The sequence below is a fragment of the Lynx canadensis genome, chromosome B3, assembly GCF_007474595.2.
Source record: "Lynx canadensis isolate LIC74 chromosome B3, mLynCan4.pri.v2, whole genome shotgun sequence".
In the NCBI taxonomy this organism is placed as follows: Eukaryota; Metazoa; Chordata; class Mammalia; order Carnivora; family Felidae; genus Lynx; species Lynx canadensis.
The window spans coordinates 107,243,487-107,256,179 of NC_044308.2; the positions used below are offsets into that span (position 1 = coordinate 107,243,487).

The window sequence follows — 12,693 nt, forward strand, 5'->3', positions numbered from 1 at the left end:
CTGGTGCAGAGGCCGCGCTACCCGGCAGGGGTGTGTGCTAGGCCTGCAGCCGTGAGTTTCCCTCCCCACTCAGGGTTGACCCTGAAGACAGATTTAACTGTGGCGGCAGCGGCGGCCCACGTGGTCTGGAGGCGCAGAGCGCTTGGGACGCGGCGTGGAAGTCGGCCCCGAGAGGCGCCCGGGCCTCTCGCGCCCAGCTCTCTCCGTCTCTGCTCTCCTTCCCTGGCTCAGAAAGCCTGCCAGCCGCAGCCCCAACCCTCTCCTCTCTCCTCCCCCAAAGCCGGGCTCCGCTTTCCCTCCATCAACTCTAGGCCGAATTCAATCCGAGAAGGCTCCTTTGAGCTTTTGTGTTTGCTGGGGGAGATGTGGGCGCAGGAGGGATCGCGTTACAACTTTCATTTCCTGAAATGTTTGAGGGAACATCCAGGGTTTTTATCCCCCCATCAGGCCGGGCGATGGGCTCGGGTTTCAGGCCTTGTCACTCAGCTGTCACCAAACAAACGAAGCTCTCAGAGCCCTGGAGAGGGAGTGCTACCTGCTATTCATGACCCCTAGAGCAGGTGATCGCTCATGGGAAAAACAGGTAGAATTAATCATAGGGCTGTTCTCTGTTTCCTCTCCTTTTTGGCAGACCTGCCCACAGTGTGAAACCTGTCAGAAAACAAATTAACTCTTTCTTGTCCCCCAGGGGAACTAAAAAGAAATTTTCAGAAAACCCAACATGCATTTACACCAAGTGACCCAATGAGAGTTGGAGGGAACATCTATACATCTGGCTCCATTTGGCGATTTCTTAGCTTGTGGGGTTCCCATCCTAGTGGGGCTTGGAACATGAGGCAACCAGGAAAGAATGGGTCATATTCCTATCACCTGGTTCTACCTATTGAAAGGTGCCCCAGGTGTGGTCCCGGAACTTAGGTAGATTCACCTCCTTTCTTCCTGACTGTCAGTGCAGCTGCGCTTGATCCTAGTTAAAGGAAAACCTCTACCCTATCACAAGTTTCTAAGAAACGTCTTTAAATGGGTGTTTTCCATCCCCCAGACTCTTCCCTAGTCAATCTTGTTGAGCATCCATAATGGCTCTGTATGAGAAAATCCAAACTATTTCATAATTTCCCCCATTCATTTTTATTCCTAACTTAATTTAGAAGTAATTTCTTAAAACTTACTTCTTGCCTTAGTTGATCAAAAACAGAAAGTTAGCATATTGGTGTTCTTTGTTGTGTGGATACTGTTTAAGTGCTCCTTATTAAATATTATAATACAAGATTTAAATTATACCTTTATTTTCTATTTTGCTCTACTTTTCTTTGTCCTATATCTCTGTCCTTCTCTGGGGAAAAAAAAAGTTTTAATTAGAAGGAAAGAGGAAATGCGTACAGATTTGCTTCTAAGATACATAAATGTTGGAAAAGTTAACAAGGACAGTTTTGGAGCCATAAAACAGACTGGTTTTTTAAAACAGAAGTATGGTTAGGGGACTGCATTGTCATTCAGCCTTGTAGTTTTTCCATAAAAGTTTTGTGTGTGTGTGAGAAATCAAGAGATATATCATATGTAAAAATAATCCTCTGGCTTTCTTTATGAAGATTTTGTCTGTTTATTTTGAAAACAGACATTGGTTCCAGATTCCCAGAACTGATTTTGTTAGATTAGCTATTTGTACTCAGAGGTAGAGCCCTGAGCAATATTATTCTTCAATTAAAATCAAGAACTTAACTTTAGAAGGAAGCATGTTATGTTTATATAGCATCAGCAATGCATAGAAAATATTCACCACACATATCTGAAGACAGACAAGGCTTCGATTGTTTAAATGTTCTTTTCACTTCCTAGATAACTAAGGCACTTTGACTTTCTATCTGGCTTAATTTTCTTAAGCTTGTTACCTACTTTCATTCACGGCATTCTAAATAAATACAGAGCTAATGCTTCTTCCATGTAACTATCTCCTTGACTTAGAGATAAATGTGCCTTTTGCAAGGTATTGCAGACTATGCCACCACACTCCCCAAATGCATTTTCGGTACAGTCAACCTAAGTTTTAGTTTTTGCTCCCCTCCATCAACCACACCAGTCCCTGCCACTACTCCCCCAAACACACACACGCTGCAAAAGTTAAGGGAGCATTACTGCATACTGATGCTTACAATTTAAATATCTGTGTGAGGGCTAACTAAAGACGTCACAGCTATGTGGGTTGGGTTGGGTTTGTTATTGTTTTTCACAGTCCCATTGCCTCGTATTTAGATTATTTGGATAAGTGGCAAGTCAAATTAGAATTGAAGTATTGCAAAGCAGCTAAAGCCATGCCTGAAGTAGGGGAGCAAAAGAGAGAATAGTTGAGTTTGTAAAAACCACTTAATATAAATTGGAGAACACCTAAACAGTTGGTTTTACAGGCTTGCTGACTAGAACCTGCAGACTTTGTATGAGGGAAGCTGACTGACCAGGTCTATGACACGTTAAAGAACGTTTCAATGTTCTTTAAGAACAATGTTCTTTAATGCCCTATGTTTAGTAAAAATATGTAGTCTAGGACTGGTTTTTTTTCTTTAAGATCCCACATCTATACCAGCTCAGGTCCTGAACCACCACTCCCCCCAAAACCCATGTACCTATTATAAATACACCATGATATTTTAAAAGCCATAATCAATTTTAAATCCTAAATTACATTATTATAGCAAATTTAAATAAATTTGACTTGTGTTAATTCATGAGTGCTCCTATTGAGGTCTCCTATATCAGTCCTATAAAAGATTTATCTCTAAGTTAGAGTAGGAAGAACAGGGGACCAGTTGGAGGAAGCTAGTATGCATTTCCATGCCTTCTTACTATAGTAAGTAAAGGGCCAGAATCTTTCTACTTACCTGTCTTTTTAATGACAACCGCTAATGGCAGTGAAGAAAGGAGAGCGGCCAATATCACTTAATAGTATTTTAATTACAATTGGGTAGCCACTTCAGGTAAGCTTAAGTGTGTGTTAAATCTGAAGTAAACCTTTTTTTTCCCCCCTCCAAGATAGGATTGTTTGAGGTTTGGTTTTCAGTTTTATGGTTTTGTTTTTCTTTGTACATTTTCCTGTTTGATCCCCTGGGGGGGGCAGATTTTTGATTTTAAGAATATTTTAATGTTATGGCAAAGGAAAACAATTAGTGAACACTTTACAAAAAAAGGGGGGGGAGACTCCCAGGTAGCAAAGAAAAAGAGGGGAGCAACTATGGTTCTCAGCTCTACCTGCTGAGAACGGGGTCTCAGCTGTCCATTAACAAGTTAAAAGGAGAGAAGCTGAAACTCATACTGAGTAAGAGTCCGGAGTCCACGCGCCTCAAGCAGTCTCTTTCTCTTTGTTTTTAAATGCTACTGTAGTGTTGTTTCTCGCTGTCTGAAAGGACCACAGCGTCTAAAACGCTGATTGTCATCCTCAGTGGGAGAACAGGTTTCCAATTTCATCAGCTGGAACGAAGTTGTGTGTGTATACTCGGCTTAAAACACTAGAGAAAACGTGGCCTTCCCAGGGCAGCGCTTTTCCTGGGTAAACAGTAAACCAACAATTCGCCCCAGATTTTGACTCTTTTCGTTCCTGGCTGGCTCATCCATCTCGTTAGAGAGTCTTCCGGGCGGAGTCACTGGAGTCAATCAGACTGGGGGAGGGGTCACTATGATCTTGAGGGGCTCGAGCGTTCCCACCTAAGGTCGCAGAGCATACCTGCTGGCTAAGGGACTGAGCCCTCGGGTAGCCTTAGTGCGAATTGCCCCTTGGGGGCCAAATGAGCAGCACAGGCACTGGTTCCGCTGGTTTCCGGAGGCTGGAGGAGGGAATCTGGGAGAGTTTTTAGTGTTCTACTCCTGAGGAAAGCTCCGAAAAAGGAGAAGTAGCTCAGAGAGAGCACATGAGCCACCTGCGACTCTCCTCACCTTAACCCTGACCCTTTTATCCCTCTCAACGCCACCTACTCCACCAGAGAAGGGCAGAATGTGAGCGGCGACAGTCTGGCCCGCAGTGCGCTTCGGGTGGTGCTTTCCCTGCTGGGGCCCCGGGCCGTTCGCGGGGCAGAGGTTGATGCTGGGCCCAGGGCCACCGGCCAAGGGAGAAACGTCCGACCGGGCCCTGCCAAAGAAGAGGAGCTGTCGTCCCGACCTGCCAGAGACTCTAGAAACCAAGGCCGCTTTCCTGTGCCGTCGACCTTCTAGCGACAGGGCAGGGAAGAGACGCGCTTTCTGGCTGGCACTCCTCCGCCAAAGGCGCGGGTGAAAAGCTCAGGTCCAAAAGCCGAGGCCGAGGCCTCAGGAAGCAGAGGAGACAGAACATATCGGAAGCAGGGAACAGGCGGCGGGGCCTAGGCCGCCTCCTAAGTAGGCTCCTAGGCCCGAGGCGGCTGCCCTGGACCCGAAGCGCGGCGTCGGAGCACCAGGAAGCGTTCCCCCTGCGGCCAGGCCAGGATCCGCCTGGGGCCTGGACGGCTTTATCCCGCCGCCACGGGGCCCTCTCCAACCCCACAGTGGTGCGGCCGCGGCTGCCTAGTGCGTCGCCCAGAATTTAGCTCCACAGGTTAAAAAGGAGACCCGGACTTGGGCCTGCAAGGTGGCTCCGGGGTCCACAGGACGATGGCAGCTCGTCCCGCGAGGCTCAGGCTACCACCTCTTTGGCCCTTCCAGGGCAGCCTCGCAGCCTCAGTTCCCAAAGCCTCGGCCGGCCGGGCCACCAAGCCCTGCGCCTGGAGCTGAGCTGTGATGGGGTTCCCGGGACGCGCACGATTCTCTGTGAACTGGTGGAGAAGAGCCTCGGCCAGGGCGGGGAGGAGGGAGCTGCGGCGCCCCGACTCCCCGTGCCTCCGCAGGACAGAGTGGCAAGAGCTGCCTCCGGAGTCTGCGGGTGGCAGGGGGAGCTCCCCCAGCGTTCTGCAACCGGAGACGCGCGGAATGGAAGCCTCTGGATTCCCGGGACCTGGAGTTCTGCCCGCAGACTTTACCAAAGACCTCCCGGCGGGGGAGGAGGTAGGAGCGAAGCCCCCCTCGGCCGCAGCCGCCGCCGCCGCCGTAGCCGCAGAGGCGGCGGCGGAGCAGAGGAAGGCCGGCTGTGCGTGGGTTCAGGACCAGGTGCCCGCCCGGCCGTCAAGGTGCGGGGGAGAGGAGCGTAACGACGACCACCGCTCAGCAAACAGAGTCCGCCCATAAGCGCCAATGCCAATGCCTCTTCCTGGAAGCTTCCACTTCAGCTCGGGGTCAAGACCAAGCTGTCCTTGCCTGGAGAATTGGTTCAAGACCCGCAGTGTCCGGCCCCAGGAGCGCCTGTCTCCTTGCCTGCAGCTCGTGGGGCTCTGATGGCTCTCGAGCCCCTACTTGCTAAGCCAAAATCTCGGAACCGCCAGCCAAGTCCCTTGCCTCCGAATAGTTAGGAAGCTTCGTTCTCAGCCAAGAGGTCAACACGAGCAGGCAGCCAGGACCCGAACAATTGTGTGTTCAGATTTAAAACGTCAAAAAAAAAAAAATCGCACTAGTATTTGTTTTTTCATTTTACTTGGCAAAAGGCTGTAAGGTTTCGTCCTAAAAACACTATTTATAAGCCGTTGTTCATTACTTTTGGCTATCATTAAGAAACCTGCAGAGGAGAAACGAAAAGTGGCTTTTGATTCAGTTAAACTGCGACGCCGAGAAGATAAATTGGATGTCCCTTAACAGCTGGTCCTCGAAGATTTCCTCAAGGAAAAAAAAATGTGGTTAGTTCCCCCAATGATCGCTCCAAAACGATTGCCAAGAAAACTCACAGCAATATCCAGTTTTCTCGCCTACTCCTGCTTGTCCCTGGTTTCGCCAGACTGAGCCGAGGACGGCGGAGGGAGGCATATTGTGCAATTTCTTATTAAACACATCTGGAATATGCGCACTCTGGCTCCAGTGCCAGGGATTTTACAAAGAGTTTATGACTGTGACAGAAAATTGTCCTTTTAACGAGTTTACAAGCAGTAATCACAGGGGTTTTTACAGGACTGGCCCGCTCTGCTCCTCACCAGATCTGCAGACATTTCCAAGATTCACCAACCAAGGGAGAGGAAGTGGGCCCGGGCGCCCAGGGAGACAGATCTTCCACGAGTCTAAAATTATACCAAGCGGAGCTGGAAGAGTGGGGGGTAGTCATCGGAGTAGGAAGAGAGGGCATGTAAGAAATTAAAGTAATTGGCCCTTCCTTATTTTCCAGGGAGATTTCCGCGGTGTCCTTTGAAGCCTGTCAGGGTCATTGAAAGCTATCTTTGTGCAGGGTGTTTGTTTTGGGGAGTGAATGTGAAGAATGTGCGGAGATCCCCTGTGAGAGCCCCTCCTGCAGAGGGTGGCATTTCTCCGTGGCCCAAGACGTGGAGAATAAACACCCTAGTGACTTAAATAAACACCAACTTAATGATCCAAAACACTAACAAGGGAGATTGGGACCCTGAGCTCCCAATCCAAATGATGGTCTCCCAGCGGCTGTGTGCACATCTGTCCATCACTAAGGGGGAAAAAATGACTTTATAAGTAAAAGTGACTACAGTTAAGTACAGTGATCCTGTCTCCTTTGAACTCAAAGCTATTTGACATTAAAAAAAAAAAAACACCTCATAATAAGAAGGCCTAAAATTCTACCACCACCACCCCTCATACACACAACTCAGTCTCCTAGATCAGGACAGGAAAGATAGGAAAGAGTAAGAAAGAAATGAATATATTAATAGTGACACGGATGGGGGAAAAATCAAAATTATGAAAGTGTCATGTCAGAAAATAAATAGACTCTCTCTGGGGAGCAATATTTTTACAAAGCACAAGCAAGCCAATCCTGTTATCCTGAGTAGAATTTTAATAAATAATGCCATTTGTTTCACTAATTTTAAAAGCTAAATACAAAGATACATCATTTTTGCCCCAGGCAAAAATAATATGGAGCCTACACGATTACTGGGATTTTTCTGGACACTATCTCACAGCAGTGCAAAGAGCCCCTGTCCTGTTGGTCTGCTTTCTATTTATACAGGTTAATTCACAATGTTGTTATCCATGTTCGAGTCCCCCCCACCTTTTTTTTTTCCCAAGCAGATATATTATTTTACTTTCACAGTCTTGTCATAAACTCATTAATACAAAAGAGCTGAGTTAACATATGAACGCTGTGGAGAAGAGCTAGTGGTAAACAAAACTGCATATCTAAATAATAAAAAAATAAATAAATACCCTAGAGCTAACTTCACTCTTTTTCTATCACATAATCAACTCAGTCACCACTCTTGGTTCAGGTGGTGGCCTTCAAAGTACCCTGCAATTCATAACCATCATTAAGTAAGAAAGCAAGAAAACTTCAAAAAAAAAAAAAATAGGGCCCAATGACAGCAATACACAACTCACCTTTCAGAAACAGAATCATACTCCTGGTGTTCTACTAAGTTTTAATTTAGACTGGTTTAGGTACAATAGAAAAGAAACCTGAAAACACATGCTGTTTTAGTAACAAATACCAGGTTGCCAGATTTGTCGCATATTTTTGCAGGCTAGAAACTAGGAACAAGAGAAACCCTTAACAGGAGTAGGCTACAGATATGAAAGCTTCAAGGGCATGAGAAGTAATGGCATTCAGGAAAGTGTTGTTTTTTTTTTCACATTGGTACATTTTTAAAGTTTGCCATTAAAAAAACCCAAGAAAACAAACAACAACCAAAAACCCCACTAAATTTGACAAAAATAGTTGTAGCACTAATGGTCACTGCTATTTCTAACTGCCTTACACAGAGAGCATTAAGACATTTAGGCACTTAGTTTTCCCCCTAATACTGTTCTTTCATTTTAATCTACATAAAAGTGTTTAACACTAAATAATGAAAAATGTAAACTTAATTTTTTCCCCATCAAAAAAAGGTTATAAGATCATATTTTTCCTATTCACCTTAAGAATGCAAACATTTTCCTCCTGGCTGGAGGCTTTTATTTTCACTATTTTGACTTCTCTCTCTCTCTCTTCATTTCCTTTTCCTCTTCCCAAATGATTTTGCCATAAATAAATTAAAAGGAAATAAGTAAAATTCAGTTGATTTGTAATTCCCATTCACTGAAAAAAAAAGAAAGAAAGAAAGAAAGAAAGAAAGAAAGAAAGAAAGAAAGAAAGAAAGAAAGGCTACTGAAGCTGGCACATGGATTGCCCAGAAACAAGACTGGGTGAGTGGGTGCTTTTGTTTGTTTGGGTTTTTTTTTTTTTTTTTTCCTGATCTCTGCACTGGGATGGGAAATGCAAGAGTTGGAGAGAAGAAGGTAACTAACTAAGCTTGAGATCGCTGTTGGTTTTGAGTTTTAAAAAGATATTTGTGAAAGTCCACCATTCCTTTATGCGCAGAGAACCCCAGAAACAAGCTGCAAAAATGTTCCTGATTTCTATTTACAAATGTCCCTAGTCACTGCTTCCAGGCCCAGTACCTCCCCACTTAAGACCCCAAGTCCACCAGACTGGAGGTGAGAGGGCCCAGCAGGGAGTCCTGGAGCTGATGCTGGTGGGCTTGCAGGCCGTGGCTGGGCTGTGAGGCCGTTAAGCCAGGGAGAGAATAGTTTGAGCTCCTGGCGTGGCCCATATTGCCCTGCAGCAGAAGTACCGAGTTCTGGTCTGGACTTTGGGGAGGTGAGAATTCTTCTTCTGAGCTGGACATGAGCGGCTTGCCCCCTTCCAGAGGAGAGAGTTGATTCTGCTTGTTGGAGGAGGAGTTATTGTTTTCGGTGTTCTCCCTGAGAAATAGAGGACAACACCATATGGTTAAAAAAAAAAAAAAAAAAGTAGGTTAAAAAAAGTGTGAGTGGAGGGAGGGGACCTGGCAGGAGAAGAGAGCCATTGTGCAATCAGTCATATACCCAAATGGAGGAGCTGTGCCCTCCCACCCATCCCCAAGGGTCCTGGGGTAAGTAAGGAGGCAAAGGAGACTGGAGAAATGGGAAACTACTGGCAGAGCTTGTGGGGAGCCACGTCCTTTCCTCTTCCAGATTTTAGAAAGCTAGATCAGCAGGACTTATTTGAAACACAAAAATTATTTTCAAAATTGTGTTCAAGCAGTTATTTTCAAATACCTATCAACTGGCATCACACTTTGGAGTAATTAAGTTTGAAAATCGTCCAACAAATGGTCGTTGGTGATAAAGAAAATGATCAGAGGACAAACAGAGCCCAACGCACAGATGTTTGGGGTGAATCAAGTCAATTGTCCTGTTCCCATCTGAGGAAACAATTAAACGTCGAGTTTCCCTGCCCCTGCCCGGAGGTTGTGGTTTCAGAGGCACAGGACAGGTCATGGGAAGTGGTGTCCAGAGCGGCCCAGTGACCTGAGTAAACACAGGGAGCGCAGCCAGTCTCTCCGATTTCATCAGGGAGTGGGCCCTCGGGCCTGACTTATAGGAGGGACCTTTTGTAACTAAAGTCTAACTGGAACCAACTGTCCCCGTCCCCGCGTTAGTCGCTCAGTCCTTGGTCCCTCACAGCTCCCTCTGAACCCCCTCCCGGACATCCACAACCGCGCACCGTTTCCCAGCAGAGGAAACTTCGAGGCCCCGCGCAGCCCGAGACCGGGTGCGGCGTGCCTGGGCGTCGGTCCGGATGCTGGGTGCTGGTAAACTTCACGGTTTCGGAGCCCCGGCCGCTTCCGCCTTCAGGGTGCTGGCCCATCCTCCTCGGCCCCAGCGCTCCCCCTTTCTCTCCCCTGCCCTGTCCCTCTCCCAGGACAGCCGCTGCGGCTCAAAGTATCCAGGCTCCGTGCTTTTCCACCCGGAGGGGGAACGCAGAGGCGACATCTGCGGCCCCCAGGCTCTCAAGCGAACAAAGGAAACCCAGCCCTACCAGGCGCTCAGGTTTCCCCAAAACTCCTCGGCTTCCCGGAGCGCGCTCGCCGCCGCCGCCGCCGCCGCCGCCGCCTCCTTGGGCTCTTCCGAATCTCGTTCGGAAACTCCAACAGCAAACGGATGGAGCCGGGCCAGGTGGCCGGGGGTGTTCGCGCGAGGAGGGCGGAGGCAGAGGCAGGTTAAAATAACATTGCCTTCTGAGCTCCGGAGAGAAGTCTGCCACTGGAGACCCCCTTCCTCAGCCGGGGCGGCGGCGCGGACCGCCAGATGGACCCGCCGCGGCCCGGGACACGCGCGAGGGAGCCCGGAGACGAGCAGTCCTTTCCGGGCTTGGGGCGCCGCGTAATAAGTGCAGCGCCAACTCTTCCAAAGCTCTCCTTTCTGTGGATTTCTTTTGAAAGACTCCTCCCTTTGTACCGCTAGTGCGGAATGAAGCGGCGACCTCTCGCCTAAAAGCCTACCAGGAGAGAGCGAGGAAAGGACGCGGCGGCAGTGGGGGCACAGCAGATGTCTCAGGCCGGCTCCACACCTCTGGGGAGCATGAGGAGAGAGGTGCGCGACCCTCAGCCCCCACTGAACCCCTTTCCTCGAGACACCAATCAACACTTCCCTCGTAGTTGATCTAGAAGTTCTCCCTGCACCCCCCCCCCACTCGTCGCCCCAGCCAACCAGGGAGGCACGAAAAACAAACCTAGCGCCAATATTTCCTGACACGCACACCCCAAAAAACCCACGCGCGGGCGCTCAAATCAAATGACTCCCCATCCCTAGCAAGCGATCTCAGAGTTCATGAACTTTCGCTGCAGTACCGCGGAGGCCCGGGCGCCGCCCCGCGGACGGGCTCCAGCCGGCGGAGAGGACGCGGTGGCGAGTGCCAGCGGGGGCGAGAAGGGGCGGAGGGGAAAGGAAGGCTTCCCGGGGTCGCCCGAGCAGCGGGAAGCACGCCGCGTACCTTTCCTTGGCCTCGGCGGCCCGGTCTCTTTGCCTCCGGTTCTTAAACCAGTTGCTGACCTGGGTGGTGGTGAGCCCCGTGGCCTCGGCCAGCTCCCGCTTCTCACGAGGCGAGGGGTACGGGTTGTGCGCGTACCACTCCCGCAGCACACCCCGCGACTTCTCCTTGAAGCAGTAGCTGGTCTCCTCGCCGTCCCAGATGGTGCGCGGCAGCGGGAATTTTCGGCGCACCCGATATTTGCCCACTGCGCCCAGGGGCCGGCCGCGCAGCTTCTCGGCCTCCACGTAGTGCGCCTTCAGCCACAGTTGCTGCAGCTTGGGGTGGTTGTGAGGCGAGAATTGGTGGCTCTCCAGGATCTTGTAGAGCTCGCGGAAGTTCCCGCGGTGGAACGCAACCACGGCCTTGGCCTTGAGCACGCTTTCGTTCTTGTGCAGGTGGTCGCAGGCGGGCAGCGACCACAGGAACCTGCCCAGACGCTCCAGGTTCCCGCCTTGCTGCAGAACTTCGCACACGCACGCCACTTGCTCCTGCGTGAAGCCAAACGACGGCAGCATCGACATGGTTGGGGCCTGCCGAGATGCACTGCCCAGGCGCACGCGGCAGGGAGCAGCGCCTTAAAAGCAGGGGGGCGGCAGCCGCAGGGAGGGGGGCGCAGCTGCTCCTAACCCCCTCCTAGGATTTCCGTAGGCGAAAAAGCTAATCGAAATTTAGGGCTGGGCGGCCGAGGAAGAAGGCGGAGGGGGGCGCGCTGGACACGGAGAGGCCGGCTCACTCCGCAGCCTTTTTGGGCCTCTCTGGCTCCGGCCTCCCGCCGGGTTGATGCTGCTCGTTGCCGGGGAACTTGGTTTCTGTTCTCCCCGCAGCGGCCTTAAAGCGCGCAGCGTCCCCGGCGCGCTGATTGGCTGCGGGCGGCGCCTATCCGGGGCTGGCCAGCCCGCGCGCCGCCGGGCCGGGCAGCGGGGCCGCGCCGCCCCGCGCCGCCCCGCGAGGGGAGGGCGCGGCTGTGGAGCCCGGGATAGGGAGTGGTGGGAGGAGAAGGACCGCGAGAGGTGGGAAGCATGGTGGGGGGAGGGAGCCGCGCTGCCCAGGGGCGGGGGGGGGGTGTGAGTGGGTGAGCGCGTCAGGACCCTGCAACGTGAGCCCCCTCTCAGTGTCACCTAAGGGCAGCCGCGCACATCTCTGCACAAATCAATGACTCCAGACCTTAATATTCCCCTCCTCTCCCTCTATACCCCCGTCCCTGTCCCTTGCAGACTTGCCCTTTCCCGGTGAGCTCATATTTAATTACCTTAATGTTGGAATGAATAAATAATGGATTGATGAATAGCTTATGGAACGCGATAAATAATACAAGATCAGAGCAGGGCTCCGGGCTGCAGCCTCTGGAAGAGCGGCTTCTCCCCGGCTGACTTCAGCTCTAGGAGCCTAATTCCCTCTACCATTCTTCCTTTGCCCCCACTGCCCTCCAAAGGGCACAAATATTCCCAGCTGGATAGCGCTTCCCTCGTTTTCAAAAGGCCACGACTATTTGGGACCTTGGGAAGAGCTGTTGACAGCATTGTTGCTGAGCAAATAAAGATTCTGAGGGTTCATTTGTGATTTGGTATCTTAACGTTCTATGGTTTGAGCCGGCAGGCTTCTGGACTCAGTTTCCCCATCTGCGCCGTTGCGTTTTCCGAGGCCACCTCTGCTACTGAGGAATGCCCAGAAGCTTTACTTGCTATTAGCAAAAATGCTTTGGGAACCTCGTACGAAAGGCGCTGGATGGGGTGTAAATTAAATAAAACTGTGTCCGGCTCCAATAGCTGTCTGATTGTAACCTAATCCTTGCCCTGCTCTGAGAGGGACACTGCCCTCAGAGCCAGGACGACAGCGGCTCCAAGAAGATTAAATAAAGA

The 12,693-nt window shown here is 50.4% G+C and overlaps 1 protein-coding gene across 1 annotated transcript; it reads right to left on the reverse strand.

Annotated features, from left to right (window-relative positions):
• Positions 1 to 8,096: 8,096 nt before the first annotated feature.
• Positions 8,097 to 11,630, reverse strand: SIX1 (SIX homeobox 1). Its single transcript, XM_030320344.1, has 2 exons — positions 10,796 to 11,630; positions 8,097 to 8,742 (listed from the first exon to the last, which is right to left on the reverse strand). The coding sequence occupies exons 1-2, from the start codon at positions 11,353 to 11,355 to the stop codon at positions 8,448 to 8,450; spliced, it is 855 nt and encodes a 284-aa protein (XP_030176204.1). The 5' UTR covers positions 11,356 to 11,630; the 3' UTR covers positions 8,097 to 8,447.
• Between the last annotated feature and the right edge of the window lie 1,063 nt (positions 11,631 to 12,693).

Coding starts and splice junctions, on each gene's coding strand:
- SIX1 (XM_030320344.1), bottom strand. CDS start 11,355: ATGTCGATGCTGCCGTCGTTTGGCTTCACGCAGGAGCAAGTGGCGTGC. Junction 8,743..10,795: donor GCCGCCGAGGCCAAGGAAAG/GTACGCGGCGTG, acceptor TCTATTTCTCAG/GGAGAACACCGAAAACAATA.